Source organism: Nerophis lumbriciformis, linkage group LG21 (genome assembly GCF_033978685.3).
Source record: "Nerophis lumbriciformis linkage group LG21, RoL_Nlum_v2.1, whole genome shotgun sequence".
Lineage (NCBI taxonomy): Eukaryota > Metazoa > Chordata > Actinopteri > Syngnathiformes > Syngnathidae > Nerophis > Nerophis lumbriciformis.
The window spans coordinates 6,675,879-6,698,371 of NC_084568.2; the positions used below are offsets into that span (position 1 = coordinate 6,675,879).

The 22,493-nt window shown below is 41.9% G+C and overlaps 1 protein-coding gene across 1 annotated transcript in view; it reads right to left on the reverse strand.

Annotated features, from left to right (window-relative positions):
* LOC133621201 (claspin) overlaps positions 1–22,493 on the reverse strand; it is a 29,671-nt gene that overhangs the window by 4,964 nt on the left and 2,214 nt on the right. Inside the window, exons 2-20 of the mRNA XM_061983160.2 lie at positions 20,948–21,056; positions 20,134–20,741; positions 19,847–19,996; positions 19,710–19,766; positions 16,226–16,298; positions 16,059–16,161; positions 15,378–15,961; positions 15,114–15,302; positions 14,847–15,007; positions 14,602–14,774; positions 14,433–14,485; positions 14,149–14,342; positions 5,468–6,005; positions 5,349–5,382; positions 5,155–5,230; positions 4,918–5,060; positions 4,612–4,773; positions 245–366; positions 17–150 (exon numbers count right to left, since the gene is read on the reverse strand). Of these exons, the coding sequence (XP_061839144.1) occupies positions 17–150; positions 245–366; positions 4,612–4,773; positions 4,918–5,060; positions 5,155–5,230; positions 5,349–5,382; positions 5,468–6,005; positions 14,149–14,342; positions 14,433–14,485; positions 14,602–14,774; positions 14,847–15,007; positions 15,114–15,302; positions 15,378–15,961; positions 16,059–16,161; positions 16,226–16,298; positions 19,710–19,766; positions 19,847–19,996; positions 20,134–20,741; positions 20,948–21,056 (3,663 nt within the window). The remainder of the gene's footprint in view (positions 1–16; positions 151–244; positions 367–4,611; positions 4,774–4,917; positions 5,061–5,154; positions 5,231–5,348; positions 5,383–5,467; positions 6,006–14,148; positions 14,343–14,432; positions 14,486–14,601; positions 14,775–14,846; positions 15,008–15,113; positions 15,303–15,377; positions 15,962–16,058; positions 16,162–16,225; positions 16,299–19,709; positions 19,767–19,846; positions 19,997–20,133; positions 20,742–20,947; positions 21,057–22,493) is intronic.

The window sequence follows — 22,493 nt, forward strand, 5'->3', positions numbered from 1 at the left end:
TTCATAAAAAACCTACCTGTTCTCGGAGCCATTGTTCTCTTTCCAACCTCTCCTTCCTCCTCCGGATTTCATTCTGATCGACGTCTTCGTCCTCCTCCTGCTCATCCTCCTCACCCTCAGCTCCGGTTCGGTCTGTGTAGAAGCCGTCATCTGCCAAGAAATATTAAAATTATAATTTTTTTTTGGTAATATAAATGTGGGGGAAACAAAAAAAATGTGCTATTGCTATTGTTTGTAAACACACCCATGTTTTTCCAGCGGAAATGACGAGCTCGTCCAGGGCCATCAGAGTGCAAATCGCCATCCGCCAGGTAGCGCTCCTGGTACAGCCTCAGACGTCGTTTGTCATCATCCATTATCTGCTTCCTGTTTAACAACACGTGCAATACTATAACCTCAAAATAGTAGCTTATCAATCATTTTAGGAGGACGTTGCAGTGTTAAATGTGGCAGAAAAAACATGCACATGCTTAATAATAAAATGGCTGTGCGATACATCCTGTCTGAGTGCGCTAACAAATTAAGAGTCCCAGACGAATAGCTCACACAGGGTTTTTCCTTAATGTAACTGAATGTGGCGTACCGCCTTGCTTTATTCATGGCCGCCACACCTTGAAAATATGTTTTTTTTAACAGGAAAATAAATTAAGGTGTTATAATCAGGCATGTTCTCATGTCACAGCTAGACATTTTCGGGTCTCCCTATGTCTAGCATTAAAAGATTACAATTGGTACAAAATGCGGCTGCTAGACTTTTGACAAGAACAAGAAAGTTTGATCATATTACGCCTATACTGGCTCACCTGCACTGGCTTCCTGTGCACTTAAGATGTGACTTTAAGGTTTTACTACTTACGTATAAAATACTACACGGTCTAGCTCCGTCCTATCTTGTCGATTGCATTGTACCATATGTCCCGGCAAGAAATTTGCGTTCAAAGAACTCCGGCTTATTAGTGATTCCCAGAGCCCAAAAAAAGTCTGCGGGCTATAGAGCGTTTTCTATTGGGGCTCCAGTACTATGGAATGCCCTCCCGGTAACAATTAGAGATGCTACCTCAGTAGAAGCATTTAAGTCCCATCTTAAAACTCATTTGTATACTCTAGCCTTTAAATAGCCCCCCTGTTAGACCAGTTGATCTGCCGTTTCTTTTCTTTTCTCCTCTGCTCCCCTTTTCCTTGAGGGGGGGGGGGCACAGGTCCGGTGGCCATGGATGAAGTGCTGGCTGTCCAGAGTCGGGACCCGGGGTGGACCGCTCGCCTGTGCATCGGCTGAGAACATCTCTGCGCTGCTGACCCGTCTCCGCTCGGGATGGTGTCCTGCTGGCCCCACTATGGACTGGACTCTTACTATTATGTTGGATCCACTATGGACTGGACTCTCACAATATTATGTCAGACCCACTCGACATCCATTGCTTTCGGTCTCCCCTAGAGGGGGGGGGTTACCCACATATGCGGTCCTCTCCAAGGTTTCTCATAGTCATTCACATCGACGTCCCACTGGGGTGAGTTTTTCCTTGCCCTTATGTGGGCTTTGTACCGAGGATGTCGTTGTGGCTTGTGCAGCCCTTTGAGACACTTGTGATTTAGGGCTATATAAATAAAGATTGATTGATTGATGTGATTTGACCACAATGAAAAAGACTGAAAACATTTACGGGGGTCTGGGGGACAAAGCTCCTGGTTTTTCACCAATTTAACATGCTAAAATTAACAAAGACAGCACCATTTGAAGAAAATATTTTAGTGTTTAAAGACATGAAAACATCATTAATAGAACATACCATGCTTCAAGTTGTTTCATATGTTTTTGACGTTTCGCATGTACTTCCAAAGCCTTGAAACCTCGTGATCCATAGTCAATATTATCATGACACCACGTGCACAAAACCTTTCCGGGACGATCGATTTTCCGAATAAAATCACCGAACAAAGTCGTAACTTCCTTCTTCCCAACAGTATCAGTGATTTCCCTTTCCATCCAGTCCCATCGAAACTTATTTTTGACATGTTTATCAATTTCTTTTACTCGTAAAGCGTCCTTTCTCTCGAGAACCGGCATCTCGTTTACACATGGAAAATGGCGGTAATAACCATTATGAATGATGACGTTATTAATGTCATCATTCATAACAGATGTCCTGATTGGTCACAAGGAACATATCGACCAATCAACTACGGCGTAATATAAACTATGTCTCGAATCTTGATTTAGGGTCGGGGAAAAAAACGGAAAAACGGGAGATAATTATTTTTTTCCCCCGAGATTAAAAAAGACGGAATTCCGACTTTAGACGGAAAAATCACATACCTGTATAATGTATTGTAACCTCCAGAAGAAGTTACAAAGTTTGACGCTACTTTTAACTTTTATTGCCAATTGTGTGATGACATAGGTTTTACCTTTTGTGCAAACACTTTTGTCTCTGTGCTTCCCCAGATACACAACACTGTTTGATCAAATCAAAACCACACAAACAAACATTATCAACAGCAAATTGTTACAGTATGAATGGATATATATCGGCTATTATGTGCGCACTATTGACGAGTGATGCACCGAAAATTCGGCCACGAAAAAAGACTGACCACCGGAACATCGCTGCCGAAACTGGATGTAAACAAGACGCACGGGACTGTCTAGAACGTACTAAGCATGTCTGCGATGTTGACGGAGCTTTGATGTATCCAAAACATAACCATGGATAGCGATCTACAATGTGTGCAAACACTAAGAGGACAGTGGCGACTTTTAAGGAGCGAAAGTAGCAGCAGAGCCAAGCAAGTGTGACATCATGATCGCTGCAACTCCCTTTTCGTCAGGGACATTGAGAGACAGAAGTAAGGTACAGAGTCTATAAACACGGTACATTATATAATAACACCAGAAAAGATGCCAAATGTGTTGCTTGTCATTTTTAATGAACTAGTAATTGAAAGTCTATAAACACTTGAAAAATTCTATAAACACTTGAAAAATAAGCAGCAACTATTGAAAATATGGCAAAGCAACAGTACCGTATTTTCCGCACTATTAGCCGCACCTAAAAACCACAAATTTACTCAAAAGCTGACAGTGCGGCTTTTAACCCGGTGCGCTTTATATATGGATAAATATTAAGATTCATTTTCATAAAGTTTCGATCTCGCAACTTCGGTAAACAGCCGCCATCTTTTTTCCCGGTAGAACAGGAAGCGCTTCTTCTTCTACGCAAGCAACCGCCAAGGTAAGCACCCGCCCCCATAGAACAGGAAGCGCTTCTTCTTCTACTGTAAGCAACCACCCGCCCGCGTAGAAGAAGAAAAAGCGCGCGGATATACCGTACGTTTCATTTCCTTTGTGTGTTTACATCTGTAAAGACCACAAAATGGCTCCTACTAAGCGTCAGGGATCCAGTTCATGAAAAGACGCAATCTCTCCATCCGCACACGGATTACTATTTCACAGCAACTGATATTCCTGTGAACGCACTGTGGATACAACGGGAGCACGTACGGTGAATATTCGCACCACAGGGAATGAGAAGTCATCCTTCACTGTGGTTCTAGCTTGCCATGCTAATGGCCAGAAACTTCCACCCATGGTGATATTCAAAAGGAAGACCTTGCCAAAAGAGACCTTTCCAGCTGGCGTCATCATAAAAGCTAACTCGAAGGGATGGATGAAGAAAAGATGAGCGAGTGGTTAAGGTAAGTTTAAGTTTACGCGAAGAGGCCGGGTGGCTTTTTTCACGCAGCTCTGTCCATGTTGATATACGTATGTTTGTGATTGCACATTTGCGTACATTTTGGGAGTGAACAGAGTTGTTAGAACGCTGGTTTTTAATATATTATTAAAGTTTGACTGACCTATCTGACTGTTTTTTTGACATTCCTTTAGCGCAGTTAGATGCGGCTTACAACACCGGGCGGCTTATAGGTGGACAAAGTTTTGAAATATGCCGTTCATTGAAGGCGCGGCTTTTAACCCAGGGCGCCTTATGGTGCGGAAAATACGGTACATAAAAATATATGTTAATACGGATTATAATAGATTTTAATTTTTTTTAATGTTTGTATATATTTTTGGCACGATGATGTCATGGTGACCATGCCCCTAACCACGCCCCAATCGCCAAAGGTATCTTGGCAATCTAGGGGAAACCCTGCTCACATTTAATACCTTAATACTTATTGTAGTAATAGATTATTGCAATGTAATTACATGATCACTTGCAATTATTTTGTTCTTTCAGAATTGCACTTTTAAATCTTCGGGGGAAGTTTAAACTGTCCTAGGTTTTTATGGTAAAGAATAAAAAATAAGTACATTTTTAATCTTGTAACAGATTTGAGACATTTTCAATACTTACGTGTACATCGACTCCAATCTAATTGTGATTAATCGATTTAGAACCTTATGAATCAAAACCAAATCAATTTGGAAAATGACCAGGATAGCTAGCACTTCTCTTTACGAAATGAATATTTTGTATAAACCATAGTGAATAAACCCTATGGGAAAACACACTTCACAACTGCAGCGTGGTATCTAAAATGTTACTTCTTACCAAGCAAAAGGGATAACTGAAAGCAGCCAATGCATGGGGGTTATGACATTCTACTCACATGTGGATCTTGTTGACCTGGTCCTGCAGCTCTTCATCAGAGGGTAGCTCCTCCAGAAGCTCCTCTTCCTCGTACTCGCTCCCTCCGTCGTCGTCTTCGTCGTCACTGGCTTCTTCGCTGCCCGACAGCTCGGCCTCAGAGTCCACGAAGTTGGTCAAGCGCCTACAAAAACACCACACAAGTCAGCACAGAAAATGAAGTATACTGTAAATACCTATATATGTATAAATAAATAGCTAGATTAGAATAGTTTTGCCTATGATAAAAATAACTTCAATGTCAACAATATGTCGATTCTTCACTCACATTTTCTTCTTTTTCACCTTCTTATTACTAGGTGCAAACACTCCATTCATCTCCTCCTCTTCTACCTCGTTGTTCTCTTCTTTTTCATCATCATCATCATCATCTTCTACTCCCTCGCCTTCACTGACTTCATCATCGTCTTCCTGTAAGACAATTAGACATGTGTTATTTTGATTCAAGGTAAACCAAGACATAAATGTTTGCTTTTGTGGGCTGGAGACAAACATGCTGACATACCACATCTGACAGAAGCCGGAACTCACAGTCTTCTTCTTCTTCCTCCTCCTCCTCATCCTCCTCTGGTGTCTTTTTACTATCAGAGAGAATGTATCATGTATATTCTTTAAGAGGGACACCAGCATTTAATAAGAGACTTAGACTAATCCTTAGGCAAGAAATGCAGACAATCATACGTAACAATATAATAGTACCGGTCTTGTGCTGGTGAACCTGAGTGAAGAGAACCTAAAAAATATATATAAAAAAAACAACAACAAAAACGGATGTTAAATATCCAATTCGCACAAAAGTAATGAGACAAGGAGGGTACCTGAGATGGGAAATTTGCCAGAGCACAGCCCTAGCAGCTGATCCATGGTGTTGTCTTCCTCGTGTTCTTCCTCCTTGCTCTTTCCAGCCTGTGACTTCTCTTGCTTCTGTGTTGATGGAAATGCTCCTGAGCACAGTGCCAGAAGTTCCTCCGTCTGCGTTTCCCTGGGGCTTGGTGCCGCTTGGCCACTATTGCTGCTCTCCGCCGTTCTAAAAACACCGGAGCACAGACCTAAAAGCTCCCCCATGTTGGCATCCATGGCATTTTCGTCCAGGCTGCCCAAGATCAGCTGTCTCTTGTGGGAGAGGGCTGGCGCACCAGGCCGAAGGCCAACATTCAGGAAGCCGTCCGCGTCGAGTAATTGGGAATGAGCGTCGTCCTCCAGTGAGAAGCGACCTTGGGAGTCTCCGACCAGGCTGGGCCCAGCAGCCACTGCACCCATGGGCTCGGAGTCCACACCTGGTGAGGGAGGTGCGTACAAGTCTTGGGAGTCCTCAACCGGGAGGCACAGCGATGGCTCAGAGAGTTTACCAGAGCTCTGGCGGACAGAGAACCAGTGAAGATGTCACAAACACTGACCATCAGACACGGCTACAAATTTGTTTTCAAATTGTGCATTTACGAGACTGAATAGTTTCATTATTTGGGTGATGTTGAGCGGGCCTTAGTATGCGGTGGTATATGTTTAAGTGGAAGTATAGTCCTTCAAGTTGCGTGCAGCTGCAGCAGGACACCTGCCCTTACACACATCTCAAAAGGCTTTGGGATGAAGGAGCATACCTGCCAACTTTTGAAATCAGAAAAACCTAGTAGCCAGGGTCCAGGGGCCGCAGGCCCCGGTAGGTCCAGGACAAAGTCCTGGTGGGGGGTTCAGGCTTCGCCCCCGACGCAAAATGATTATTAGCATTCAGACAGGTTAAAATGTTGCTAAAACCATCACTTTTCTATCAGTCACAGTGACTTTTCAAAACAAAAATATTACAGCAAAAATCATATGGGTTGATTGACATGTTTATTCTGTAAGCTAACTTCAATAGTTTGAAATTATTTTGACAGTTAATGCCAGTTATCCTGTCAACCTTTCACAAGACTTCAATTTGTTAATTGAAAGTATAAACAGTATAAACACTTTTTACAGTAAACAAATGGTAAAACAGTACTAAACAATTCCATAAAAAAAAAAATTGGTGTCTATATTAACTTTCTGTCCAAGCTTGTATAATCTACTGCCTTGTTCAATTGTATAAAATATTCTGTGCCTAAAATTCACATTTCTATCACAATTATCATACTGTAAACATGGTAAGCTAACTTCATTAAAATTAATAGCCCTGTCAATAGCATGGAATTACAATTCAAATGTATTTTTTTTGTAAGCCTTTCAAAAGAATTCAAAATATGAAAAATTAATGAAAATTAATTTAAGCCATCAGACACTTGAAAAGTGGCACATCACATCTCTAATGTAATCATTTTAACTTTTCAACAGAAATAGCACTGCAAAAATATTAAGGACATACTTTTGGTAGTTATGCTGTCAACATTTAACAAGATTTCTTCAACTTGGACTTGAAAGCATAAATAGTATAAACACTTTTAACAGTATAACAGTACTAAACAATTCCAATAGATAACATTGGTGTCATTACCTTTTTGTGGCTAAAATCCGAAAAACGTTGAAAGTTTTCCACTTGTATCGCTAGCAACGGCATTAGACTTGTGTTCTTTTGTCCCAACGTGGTCTTTTACATCGCTAATTCCTCCGTGTCCGATCGAAAAATCTTGTCTGCACAAGGTGCAATTCGCGTAGTTTTCACCCTTTTTGGAACGGATAATTATTCCCGGATAGGCTTTTGAATATTCTTCACGGAATGACTGCAGCTTTCTTTTCGGTTTAAGACTCGTTTGCGATTTTTCTCCGGCTGATTCCATGATCGTTCGCTCGTTTGGAAACAATGGCAACAGGTGCCTCGTGCTTGGCAGCGGTGCTATAAATAGCCTCGCGCATTTTAAAAAAAAATTTTTTTTTAATTAATGAAAAACCGTATTTTTTATCACTGCAACCGTAACCCGGAATAGGTTGATGAAAACCGTACTAATTACGGGAAAACCGGAGTAGTTGGCAGGTATGAAGGAGGATGGTTTGTAATCCACAGAACGTTTCCCTCCTTTAAAATGACTAAAATAACTGGTGTGGGAATACAGACAGCCATGGTGGAGGAAGAAGATCACCCAACGTGCCTAACATTTGCAGACATGATGCAAGAGAAGGCAACACATCGAACATGACAGGATCTACGGGACCACCAACTATTGCTAAAGGCGGATGTAACAATATCAAAATCTCACAGTACGATATTGTCACAGTATTAAGGCCACGGTACAATATTATTGAGGTATTTTTCCAAAAACAAACAAAAAAAAAGATTTGGTAAAAATGCGATAGTGTGTATACTGAAGTGGAAGGACTGTTTAGGATAAATACAATTACTGTAATTGAGTTGAGTTTATTTGGAACATGCATGCATACAACATGATACATCACAATTTCCAGTTTCTCTAGTAAACATGTTTGAAAAGTAGTAGGAAGAAGCAGAGCTTATTTAATCCTACACCTTGTCCTTTACATATCAGTTGCAAACTCTTTTGTTCACTTCCTTTTCTCAATTTTTTTCCACAAAATACTCCATAAGCAATAACATTAAAAATAAATAAATATTTAGTGAAGTAAGTTGTACTTCATATCGTTATATAAATAAGATTACCTAGAAAAGGAATGGATGGATGAAATAAAATCAGAATGTTTATCATGGTTCTTCTTCTTTGTATTTTGTAAACAGTTTAAGTTTGAAGAGGTTTCTTGAAGTGGATAATATTAGTACATTTGTTTGATTTCTTTGCTTAATCCATTCCATAATTTAATTCCAGGTCTTAAGTGTTGTATGTGCGTACAAATGTTATATTTCTCCTCTTTTGTTGAGAAAAATTGTTGTATATTCTTGGGTAGCAGGTTATAGTTTGCTTTGTGCAAAGTTTTAGCTGTTTGCAAATTCACGTCGTGGAATTTCAGTATTTTCGATTCAATGAATAAAGGGTTTGAATGTTCTCTATATCCAAATAATGTGCAAATAATACAAAATGTATCAAACTCAAGATACAAAATACGTTTGCAGACAGGCACTTTTTAATTACCAGTCGACATGTAATGGACTGTCCCACGTACGGTTCTGGTCAGCGCCAACTAAGTGACTTGACTTAATTGTGTGGCTATGATCTTCCTCGCTTCGACATACATTTCTGGCAACATTTCTCATGCGAAATATGCCCGGCTTGGCAACTGGAGAAGAGTTTTGATTTGGGCATACATGGTAAACAACTCAAATTAACAAGTAGACATATCGTGGGTTTCCTGGACATCGTCTACATCGCTAAAAAAAAAAAAAATCTAAAAGAAGAGAAACCCATTGCCACCTTCCACTAGTTTTTTAAATATATAAATCGCCCGCTTGAATATTCCCTCTTTCTTATCTATGACTCTCTCATCGTCATTTGGGATGTTTGGCGTCATTTCCCTTCCTGGTTCGATGACCCGCCCTATCCTGCCTCTGATTGGCCTGTCCCTAATGTTTTGCCATAATCTCAACCAATCATGACCCATCATAGTAAACAACCAACCAATCATGTATGTACATGCAAGCACATCTTGGAAGGAGGAAGGGGAGGGGTTTAGTAGCCCATGGAGTTTTGCAAGGGAGTGAGAAGCGGGGGAGAACAAGGAACACAACAAATAAGCGGCGTTTGGTCATTTGAAACGTGAAATAAATTATATCGATATTTTCTTAATTCATATCTTGTTTAAAAATATATCGATATATCTTACAAACTCGATATATCGCCCAGCCCTAGTTGTGTCGATGTAGTTTAGTTCATATCCATCCAGATCAAAATCTATTCCTTTTGTATCATCAATCCATGTTTCTGTGACAGCTATCACTTTGAAGGGTTCATTTAATTGTTTTAAAAAGTCCTTCATGTTGTTGTAATTTGCGTACAAGCTTCTGCTATTAATGAATAATGGACAATTTGTTATCACATTTAATGTTGCTGTTATAGTGTTAATCTGTATAATAAAAACAATTATTACTAATGTGGGAGAAAACATTTGTATCTGGATCTTGTCAGAGGCAGATATTTACATATATCCGAATTTAAGTTGTACTTCTTTCATTTCTTAGTCATATTTGAAAACAGCTCGTGTTTTCCATTTATTCTCTTTATGCTCTGTCAGCAAGTATACTATGTGTGATAACCTTGAGTTCTTTGGAATGTGTTTAGACTAGCATTTTGTTTTGTCTACAGAGATGGGACGAGAGAGAGGGTGGTGGGATCGGGAAGACAGACCATTTTGGGAGGCGCAATAGAATGTTCTATGGTTAGACTGGTCTCAATCAATGTATATTGGCAAAGCTTTGAGAATATACAACAAAATACCTATTCTGTCTCTGGTGGTTTTTCAACTCAGCTTTAAGTGTCGGAAAGAACTTAGGAGCGAATTGTGACTTGAATTCCCTGGGAGGAACAACTGGTCCAAAACGCAACAAATTCCAACTTTCCAAATCCTGTTTTTTTGTGAGCTTTGTTGCAGAAGTTTTTCAGTTCCATATGTTCTTGTTCAACAATCTTTGATGTTGTTTCAATAATCTCTATAAGTGTAGGTGGATGCACTCCTGAATCTATGTCTTCTTGTTTAGTGGTCCCTTGGAACATAGTAGTGTTGGTGTTGAATTTAGGTGTTTGTTTTCCATCAGACTCCATTATCCCTGCTTTCTTAAGTCACTTGCTTTCTTAGCGATTTCAGCATTACGTTTTGTGAGATGCTCATTCATGTACACATGTATTCCCTTCAGCTAATTGAACACAAACATAATGCTCAACTGTTCTAATCATATTCATTATTACTAACATTAATTTTATGGGTAAAGAATTGTGCGGGAACATCCATTGTTACAAGCAAATATAAAAACAAATGTCAATATAAACATCTAGTTTAACAAGTGTAAAACAATAATGTTCAGTTTAGTGTCTGTCTTTATACTTTTACTTTCTGAGAAACAGTGTACTCTACAGTAGACATTTTTTTTATGTCAGTTTGGAAAATTCTGACTATTTAACTTTTAATAAAGTAAAAACCTTACAAATTAATGGCTTCAAATACCTTTTTCCGGCTGATAGTTTATCAAGTGCTTCTCATATATCGTATTCCCCGCGGTGTGCAATGTCTGCGCTCCCACTGGCCGTGCGCTGTGACTGGCTCTGTGCCGGTTTGGAAAGGCTTGAGAGGAAGGTGGCGTGTTTTGCTTGGCAGTACGCATACTTTATAACCTCTGCTAAAGATGTTATGTTTTTGCCAGGGTTTGTTTGTTCGCAACATAACTCACAGCTATAGATGGATTTTAATGACATTTTCAGGAAATGTCAGAAAAAAAAAAAATCCTCTAATCTACTTCGAACACTCTTCTCCCGCATGCTTCCTCTTTTTCCTCCCCTTTAAGGCACCCCACACCGATGCGCAGAGGATTTTGGGAGATCTAGTTTATTTTAAGACCGGCCAAAGCACCAGAAAAAACTATACTGACCAAGTTTTCGTTTGATACCGTCATACGTCAAGGCATTGTGAGGATTTTGAAACCGCAATATCTACAGTACCGGTACCGTACATCCCTACTAAACGCGATAGTAAAGGTACAAATAAAGGTGTCTTCACATAAACTAATTTCACTTTGCATCTGGCATTCGTGACAGAAATACTAACATGTTACTGAGCATGCTAAGGTGGCTAACACCAGCTAGCTAACATGACACAAGGACGAGAGGCTCAAAATAATGTGGTTGTAGCTTAACACTAAAAAAATTATAATTAAGGCATCAAATTATAATCAATTTGTTTGTTTTTTATTGTCATAAAAAAATACAATCATGTGTGCTTACGGACTGTATCCCTGCAGACTGTATTGATCTATATTGATGTATAATGTAGGAACCAGAAATATTAATAACAGAAAGAAACAACCCTTTTGTGCGAATGAGTGTGAATGAGTGTAAATGTGGGAGGGACGTTTTTGGGGTTGGTGCACTAATTGTAAGTGTATCTTGTGTTTTTTATGTTGACTTAAGAAAAAGAAAAAAAAATTGTTTTATTTTTTACATTTCTTGTGCCGCCCGGTACCAATCGATCCACGGACCGGTGGTTGGGCACCACTGCTCTAGCAGGTGACTTTTCAAATGATGCTACATATTAGCAGTAATGCTACTTTTTATAGCAACGCTTTCGCCCCACCCTTGACAAATTACGGTTGTCTGTTCGACATATTCCCACTTGAAGCCAAACCACCGCCAGACGATGGACCCCCTGCTGTTTTTTGGGGGAATTCATTATTCCTTTATTTGTTACCAGATTCGCACCTTCTCTCTCTCGTATTACCACTCGCACGGCTACGCTAGCATCACAGCTAACGCTACCCATGCTGCTACCTCTATGCTGCGCGAGGGCGTATACGTATGTGACGTATGTCGTGACAGTGTGTGACGTGTGTAAGAAGGTGCGCTTGTCTGTCTGTGAGAAGGAGACACAGGAAAGAGCGAGGAGAGCCTGTAGTGTAATGCCTGCGGCTAAAAGCAACTGCGTGAGAACGTATACTCGAATATCACGATATAGTCATTTTCTGTATCGCACAGAGACAAACCCGCGATATATCGCGTGTATCGATATATCGCCCAGCCCTACTCCTGCCTACTTTAATTTTTTTAAACTCTAAGAAGTCTTTATGGAATTATTTATGTTGTGATCTTCTTGAGCCACTTACTGATTACATTTATTTGAATTGTTTGTTGTGGGTTTTTTTTACAAGGAAACTGTCACTCCAGTTGCAGTTTTAGCAATAGTAGTCTGCAATAAGTACCGTATTTTCCGCACTATTAGCCGCACCTAAAAACCACAAATTTTCTCAAAAGCTGACAGTGCGGCTTATAACCCGGTGCGCTTTATATATGGATTAATATTAAGATTCATTTTCATAAAGTTTAGGTCTCGCAACTACGGTAAACAGCCGCCATCTTTTTTCCCCGTAGAAGAGGAAGCGCTTCTTCTTCTACGGTAAGCAACCGCCAAGGTAAGCACCCGCCCCCATAGAAGAGGAAGCGCTTCTTCTTCTACTGTAAGCAACCACCAAGGTAAGCACCCGCCCCCGTAGAAGAAGAAGCGCGCGGATATTACGTTTCATTTCATTTGTGTGTTTACATCTGTAAAGACCACAAAATGGCTCCTATTAAGAGACACGCGTACAACGCAGAATTCAAACTCAAGGCAATAAGTCACGCAGTAGAACACGGAAATAGAGCAGCAACGAGAGAATTAAACATAAATGAATCAATGGTGCGTAGGTAGAGGAAGCAACAAGATGACCTGCGCCACTAAGACAGGGAGACAGCGCCGGACGACATACGCCAACATCTGCCAGTGGATTGTAAATGCCTGGGCGGATATATCGGTCTCAATTGTGGTCCGAGCTTTCCGGAAGGCAGGATTCACGGAACTGCTGGACAACAACAGCGACATTGACTCTGATGACTTCGACGAGACGTAGCCGGCCATTTTGGATGCCGTATTCGCCCAACTTTTTAATTCAGACACTGAAGAAGAATTCAAGGGATTTATGGATGAGAAATAATTTCAGAAAGTGAGCTTTAAATGTTTATTTTGTGTGTTGTGTGACATTAACGTTCGAGCAACGTTGAGTTATTGATGTTGCTATTGCTCTGCGCTAATTTGAGTGTTACTATTTTTGTGATTGCACATTTGCACATTACATTTTGGGGGTGAACAGAGTTGTTAGAATGCTGGTTTGTAATATATTATTAAAGTTTGACTGACCTATCTGACTGTTTTTTTTACATTCCCTTTAGCGCAGCGTAGGCGCGGCTTATAACCCGGGGCGGCTTATAGGTGAACAAAGTTTTGAAATATGCCATTCATTGAAGGTGCGGCTAATAACCCGGGGCGGCTTATAGTGCGGAAAATACGGTACTGCCCTTTATTATTACGGCTTTAAAATTGTAATTAATTTGTTTGTTATCTATTTTAAATATATATGCTGAACTTTAATCATCCATCCATCCATTTCTACCGCTTGTCCCTTTTGGGGTCGCGGGGGGTGCTGGAGCCTATCTCTGCTGCATTCGGGCGGAAGGCGGGGTACACCCTGGACAAGTCGCAACCTCATCGCAGGGCCAACACAGATAGACAGACAACATTCACACTCACATTTACACACTAGGGCCAATTTAGTGTTGCTAATCAACCTATCCCCAGGTGCATGTTTTTGGAGGTGGGGGGAAGCCGGAGTACCCGGAGGGAACCCACGCAGTCACGGGGAGAACATGCAAACTCCACACAGCCCAGGATTGAACTCAGGACTACTCAGGACCTTCGTATTAATCATGTTTTTTTTATATTGCTTAAAAATAACTGGTGAACTTAAAGTGATTTTTCTCTTCATTTCAAAATAACAGTTTAGAGCTGTAATTATAATACCATACCGTGATATATTTGCCTGTGGTTATCATAACATGTCTCGGCAAGCCAAATGAAAAGCATTGGCAAGTATTTTAAGTTTTTTTCTCACCTTGGAAGCAGAGCCAAGGAAGCTGGGCCTGAAGAGGCAGGGAGAAGGGGAGCGAAACATGGGTTGGGTGTTGGAAACGCCTCTCCCTGTGCGCTGATAGCTGACAGGTTGGTAGGAAGTAATCATGGATCCGGCCATCTCAAAGCTGCTGTTGTTGCTGATGTCCTTCATCAGGGACATAGAGTCATCTTCTTCTGCAGACAAAGACATGAAGCTTTGAGTGAAACAGTTATATTGCTACAAAAAAAACCTTTTTACTACATTAGATGTTTGGAAAAGCGTACCCATCTTACTAGCACCGTCTTGTCCAGGAGGACAAGATCTCCTTCCGCTATCCCTAAAAAGAGATTTGAATGTTTACACATGACATGAACAAATAGATCAACTGTAAAAAGGTACTGTGTAGTTTGGAGATATATTAAACCCCACAACCTAAAAAGCCAAATCCCTCACCCAGTGCGAGAGCAGGAGTTGCCTGGAAACAATATGAGTGTTCCCTCAGTGTTCATCAGGTCTGGAGTTACTGGTGGGCCATGAAGTGCCACAGGAGAAAGACTCCTGATACTCTGGACTATACTGCCTTCCTCCTCCTCCTCCTCATTTCCTCCCAACAAGTCATCCACACCCTGGGACAAAACAGTAGGATAAATGAGGGAGGAAAAAACATTGCAGCAGCAGCAACGACAAAAACTCTTAACCTCTTCCGCCTCAGAGTCATCCGTCATTTCTGCCTCCTCCTCTTCCTCTTTACAGTCTTCATTATCAAGGCGATTCAGCTCTGCCTTGCGCGTCCGCTCTTCCTGTCTCCGTTGGGCCATGGCTAGCAGCAGTCGCTGCTTCAGGGTCAGCAGTTTCTCACCTATGAAAGCAGACCGCCATTGTTAAACGTCATCACTCGCTTGCTCCAAAAACATAATTCAAGAGACTGGTAGTTTCTGATGAACACAAAGCCTCCTTATCCATACCAGGTTTGGTCACTGCAGGCTCCTCTTGTCCTTCTTTAATAGTGACGGTGACAGAATCGGCGTGCAACTCCTCCTTTCCAGATGGCAAGGTGTCTTTACGGACAATGTTGAGCTGCATCGTACGCTCCCCTTGAGGACGAGCCGGAGGCTGGACGTGTCGAAGGTATCGCTCCTTCAGAGCCGCGACACCTGAGAGGAGAGAGAGAGAAGGGCATTAATACAAGCAAAATGGTAACAGGCGCAGCTATTGAAGGCATAACCGACCTGGGTTGAGTGGTGCGGGTTCAAGTTGCACAAAATCTCCAGCATTAGCGCACAACTTAGCAACAGGTGGCGGGTCCAGGCCAAGCTCCTTCAGTCTCGTTAGTTTGTCCTTTTTGGGCTTGGTGGACGGCATCTCCAAGGGCTCAGCTGACACTAGGTCAGTATTAGAGTCGGCTTGAGGCATAACCAAACTCGCAGGTCTGACCTCTTCTTGCCGGGCATTAGAAAGCATGTCAGTTTGTTCTGAAACGACAACAGCGGGAGCCTCTTCTCCAAATGTAGGTTTCCCGGCGGAATCGGTTGTGATGGACTCCTGCAAGCTCTCTGAGAGATAAAGCATTGGAGCCAATTCCTGTTCCGTTTGTAAAGTCTCAGCTGCGTTTCTGGCCTGGCTCAGGCTCTCCTGTTGCGGAGAAGAGGTTGCGGCAGGCTGAGGGAAGGACTGAAGATGAGAGGATGTGACGTGTACAGGGGGAGCAGAGTCCGGCTCTGCTGGCAAGTGCTGGGCTTCACTGGTGGGGTTGGCAGGAGGTGGTGGTGGTGGTGGTGGTTTCTCCAACATCACTGCTGAATATTGTCTCGATCTAGAAGACCAAAGTGGTATATCAGACATAACAGTAATTAATTATGAAAACACATCAGTGGAGGTGGAATCCATTGACATGCAGAAAAAGTTTGTACTTTAACAGTGCCATGGTAGGTCCCTCCGGCCTGGCTCTCTTCTTAAAGAACTGACTGATGGTCTTTGGCTCAGGGACGTGGTAAGGCAGGCCAAGCTCCGACTCTACATTAGGCAGAGATGTGTGTCAAAAATGACAAAAGACAGAGAGCGTTTCCTGTAAACTGACCTCTGACCAGCCTCTGCGAGTCACTGTGGAGCTGCCTCATCGCCTCCTTACTTGCACGTGCAGCTTTTCTCTCCTAAAATAAAAAAAATCCAGTAAGTCAGACAAATTTTATACTAATTGTCCTTACCGTATTTTTCGGACTATATGGCGCACTTAAAATTATTAAATTTTCTCAAAACTTGATAGTGCGCCTTATAAACCCGTGGGCCTAATGTACGGAATAAATTTGGTTGTGCTTACCGACCTCGAACTATTATTTTTTTTTGGTACATGGTGAAATGATGAGTGTGACCAGTAGATGGCAGTCACACATAAGAGATACATGTAGACTGCAATGTGATGGCACTCACACATAAGAGATACGTACAGACTGCAATATGACTCAAGTAAACACCAACATTGTATATGTTCTAGGTCTCGGCGATATATCGATATACGCGATATATCGCGGGTTTGTCTCTGTGCGATATAGAAAATGACTATATCGTGATATCGAGTATACGTTCTCACGCAGTTGCTTTTAGCTGCGGGCATTACACTACAGGCTCTCCTCCTCTTTCCAGTCTCTCCTTCTCACAGACAGACAAGCGCACCTTCTAACACACGTCACATACTGTCACGACATACGTCACATACGTATACGCCCTCCCCGAGCAGAGAGGTAGCAGCATGGCTAACGTTAGCTGTGATGCTAGCGGAGTGGTGCGAGCGCGAATACAAGAGAAAGAAGGTGCGAATCTGGTAACAAATGGAGGAATAATTAATTCCCTCAAAAACAGCAGGGGGTCCATCGTCTGGCGGTGGTTTGGCTTCAAGTAAGATGTCGAACGGACAAGCGTAATTTGTCAAGTGTGGGGCAAAAGCGTTGCTATAAAAAGTAGCATTACTGCTGTAACAAACAGTTCAGGGTGTCCCAAGTTACCGGAGTGTGTTAGGTAAGGAGGAGTTTTGTCCGTCCAGAGTTGCCGTAGGGCTGTGACGTAGGGTGTCTTTGGTTGTGGAAGGAGGTGTGTGATGTTGACATTAAAGAAGCGGTGGCTACCGAACCTGCTCTAATGTCTCCCGTTTATTATTTTATTAGACAAGTACACTGTATAGGCGAACCCAGGACACTCGGCTACACTGCTAATATGTAGCATCATTTGAAAAGTCACCCGCTAGACAATGAAGGGTGCTTACTCTGCACGTTAATATCTCCGTTTGGTGCCACACGCCCACATCATCAAAATGCCGTGCCAAACATTTCCAGATAAACACCGTATGAAAAAAATAGTGATTTTTTTAGTTGTGATTTCCTTCTCGGCATGAAAGTTTAAAAGTAGCATATATTAATGCAGCATGAAGAAGAATGTTTTAATGTAGACACATAGAATCATCATACTGCTGTGATTATATGCATCAAGTGTTCATTCAAGGCTAAGGCAAAATATCCACATATATATCGTGTATCGCGATATGGCCTTAAAAATGCGCGATATTAAAAAAAGGCAATATCGCCCAGCCCTAATATGTTCCATTGAAAATATAGAACATTACACACGCCGCTCAAAAATCGATCAAAATGTTTTAGTGCAACTTTGGTAAGCTATGAAGCCGCACCGCTTGATGGATTGTACTGTGCTTAAACATACGAGTATTATTATGGTGTGTGTATAAGGTAAGACATATTATCTGGCGTTTTGTTTTGCAACATTATGCAAAAGCAACTTTTCTTACCTTCCGGTACCTGCTGATCTGTATTTGGGATCTGCATAAGTCCTGTAAATTTGCGCACTTGCGCCATTGTAGTCCGTGCCAACATCGTAGTCGATAAGCTTCTTCTTTTTCTCTAACTTCTAGTTATGGGACATTCATCCTCCGCTGTTGCCATTTCTAATATAAAGTAGTGTAAAGTTCTAACTTATATCTGTCAGTAAACTAGCCATGAAAGCGCTAAAACATACCGGTGTAGTGAGTTTACATTATTCACCCATGGAACTTTAGTTATTAGAGAGTTCCGGTTGGACGTTTTTTCACGGGACACATTTCCGGTGTTGTTTCCAGATGAGAAGATGCTGCTCCGTTATTGATTGAAGTAAAGTCTGAATGTCATTAAAACAGTTAGCTCCATCTTTTGACACTTCTTCCACTCCCGTCCTTGCACGCTACAACAAAGACGACAGGGAGAAGACTCTGTCGAAGGTGAGCCACGTAAATAAGACCGCCCACAAAACAGCACATCCCGAAGAGACTGTCAGAAAGTGGCTTTAAGATGATCTTTAAAACATACCGTATTTTTCGGAGTATAACTCGATTCGGAGTATAAGTTGCACCGGCCGAAAATGCATAATAAAGAAGGAAAAAAACACATACCGTAAGTCGCACGAGAGTATAAGTCGCATTTTTGGGGGAAATGTATTTGATAAAATCCAACACCAAGAATAGACATTTGAAAGGCAATTTAAAATAAAGAATAGTGAACAACAGGCTGAATAAGTGTATGTTATATGACACATAAATAAGGAACTGTGAAGGTGCCTGGTATGTTAACGTAACATATTATGGTAAGAGTCATTCAAATAACTATAACATCTAGAACATGCTATACGTTTACCAAACAATTCTGTCACTCCTAATCGCTAAATCCCATGAAATCTTCTTCCTCGTGTCGCTTCTAAACAACTCTGCCAACTCCAAAGGTAGACAATGTGTCGTTTCCTCTTCTATCGGTACGTCGCTTACGTCAGAGTCATCGTCAGTTACTGTGAAGTGTGATTTCTCATGACCAGTTGTTACGATATTGACACTCTTTTGCCCTTTCTCTGCAACACTTCGGCCCATAGGAATGTCAAACGTGAGGGGGACCTCGTCCATGTTAATAATATGATCCGGTGTCACGTTGTGCTCAATTACCTGCTTTTCAATGAACTCGCGAAAACTGTCTACCTTGGATTGGAAGTCTGCTGGCAGTTTTTGGGACATCGTTGTCCTTGCTCTGATAGAGAGGCGATTGCGTTGCATGAAGCGGTAACACCAAGAAGGTCCTCCCGCAAAGTCATTTACTGGTATATATTCATCTCCTTGGCAACTACCTGGGCGTGGAGACGCAACTGTACGGTTGACAAGTCTCTCCCGCCAGCACGTTGTTCAAGCACCCATTTGATATTTTACGGTAATGTGTTAATAATTTCACACATAAATCGCTCCAGAGTATAAATTGACCCCCGGCCAAACTATGAAAAAAACTGCGATTTATAATCCGAAAAATACGGTAATCTATGCAACATTTTGACCAAAGAACCACCATTACATGTTATGTAGACCACAAGAAAGTGTTTTACATTTAGAAAAAAATAATAATATGACCGCTTTAATGCGCCTTATAATCCGGTGCGCCTTTTGTATGAAAATAGACCTGACTAGACCCGCTCATCGGCAGTGCGCCTTATAATTCAGTGCGCTCTATGGCCCGGAAAATACGGTACAATGAATAAAAATGGCTTACTGCACGTTGGGGCTTTTGGACTTCATCTTCAACCTCTTCTTCATCTAGGAAAGGCTCCTGCATCAACATTTGAAGAAAAAAAAACAATCAGAACTAGATATTACCACTCTCTTTAAATGGGAGTAGAAAGTAAGTACCTTGTGCTTTTTCATCTTTTGTTTGACGGCTGCTCGAATAGAGTCTAATGACTCTTCTTCTTCTAGCTCCTCGTCCAAACCAGTGTCAAACAGATCAGTGTTACCCAGGAGGCAGCCGCTGTCGTTCAGAGCGCTGGGAAGAGGCGTACCCTGGATACAAAGTGGTTTGTCATTGTTACCCAATAGAACTAAAGCAGCATAAGAAGGAAACCAATGAGGATGTATTAGTGACAAACTCTACATGGTTCCATCTAAAGTGAGAACTTTCAGTCATTTAAAACACTTACCTCATCCAAGTCAGAAAACCTGTCTTTCTTCTTCAGTTTTTCCATGGCTTTGCTACGCTTCTCCTTTTTCTCTCTGTGCCTCTTGCTTTTCTCCCTCTTTTTCTCAACTCTGCCTGTGTCCTGCTGCTCCTCTTGCTCAGATCCGCTGCCTTCGCCACCAGAAGGAGCACGGAATATTCTCTTGCTCTTTTTCGACTCCTTCTTTTCAACTCTGCCTGTGTCCTGTTGCTCGTCCTCCTCCTCTTCAACATCTTGCTCAGATCCGCTGTCTTTACCACCAGAAGGAGCACAGATTATTCTCCTGCTCTTTTTCGACCCCTTCTTTTCTACTCTGCCAGTGTCCTGTTGCTCCTCCTCCTTCTCATCTTGGTCAGATCCACTGTCTTCGCCATCAGAAAGAGCACGGATTATTCTCTTGCTCTTTTTCACCCTGTTCTCTCGTTTCTCGTCCGGCTCTCCAGTCGTCATCTCCTCTCCACTGGAGGCAGATAAAACCAGCGCTTCTGCCATTTGCACAGTCGCCGCCTCCTCCTCCTCACTTTCGCTGTCTCTGATGGCATTACGACGAGGCTTTCTTCGAGCAGTGATGTCTTCATCCTCGTCAGAATCTGAGACATTAATTTGGAGTAAAAACAAGTGTCAGTAATATGCAATTGTGCAAACTTAACTGCAGTTGAGATTAGGCCTTGAGTACAACTCTCTACAAAAGTGTAAACGTGACACATGGGCTCATCTTGGAGACATCACGAGTCACGACGCTTGTTTCACAGCCAAATAGTGGCCTCTTTCACCCTAGTTTGTCCTGCAACTTCACCTGGATGCTCATCCCGATTGTAGGCCACCATCTGCTCTACTGGAGAGCCCATTCCGCTGTCTGAATCGCTCTCGGTGGTTGCGCGAGTCACAGCCGCGAGACCTTCCGTCTGGTAAAACAACATTCACAGATTAATTTCCTGTTAATGTCACAATTATGAATGCACAATATGTGCTATTGTAAAAGCATTGCAAAAATAAATGTTAAATCCATCCATCTTTTTCCGCATATCCAAGGACGAGTCGCGGGGGCAGCAGCCTAAGCAGGGAAGCCCAGACTTCTCCCCAGCCACTTCGTCCAGCTCCTTCCGGGGGATCCCGAGGCGTTCCCAGGCCAGCCGGGAGACATAGTCTCCTCAACATGTCCTGGGTCTTCCCAGTGGCCTCCTACCGGTCGGACGTGCCCGAAACACCTCCCTAGGGAGGTGTTCGGGTGGCATCCTGACCAGATGCTCGAACCACCTCATCTGGCTCCTCTCAGCGGCTTTACTTTGAGCTCGTCCCGGATGACAGAGCTTCTCACCTTATCTTTAAGGAAGAGCCCCGCCACCCGGCAGAGGAAACACATTTCGGCCGCTTGTACCAGTCATCTTGTCCTTTTGGTCATAATCCAAAGCTCATGACCATAGGTGAGGATGGGAACGTAGATCGACCGGTAAATTGAGAGCTCTGCCTTCCGGCTAAGCTCCTTCTTCACCACAACAACTTAAGAAGAAATGTTAAATGCATTTAAGGGTAAAAGCAGAATTAAAGTTAAAGTTAAAGTACCAATGATTGTCACACACACACTAGGTGTGGCGAAATTATTCTCTGCATTTGACCCATCACCCTTGATCACCCCCTGGGAGGTGAGGGGAGCAGTGGGCAGCAGCAGTGGCCGCGCCCGGGAATCATTTTGGTGATTTAACCCCCAATTCCAACCCTTGATACTGAGTGCCAAGCAGGGAGGCAATGGGTCCCATTTTTATAGTCTTTGGTATGACTCGGCCGGGGTTTGAACTCACAACCTACCGATCTCAGGGCGGGCACTCTAACCACTAGGCCACTGAGTAGGAATTATAAGAAAATAGAATAGGAAAATAGAATTGCAAGTCAACTGGAGTCATTTGTGCATCCAACTGAACAACTTAAAGCAGTGCTAAGAGTTGAGTTGAGTTTATTTTGAACATGCAAGCATACAACATGATCATGTACTATATTAATTTATATTATGTGTTGTCAACTTGTACTTCTTTATGTCATTGCCTGAAATAAATAAATAAATGAAAAATATGAAATGAATACATCACAATTTCCAGTTTCTCTTTTCAACATGTTCGAAAAGGAGTAGGAAGAAGCAGAGCTTATTTAATCCTACCCCTTTTCTTTTACATAACAGTTGCTAAAACTTTTGTTCACTTCCCGTTCTCAATTTATTCACAATATACTCCATAAGTAATCACAATAAAAATAAATAAATAAATAAAGAAGTTATATACCAAATACTAAATAGGAAAATGTTTAGATACGGTTTGAAAAATGCATTGTATGAGCGAGATCAACCTCAA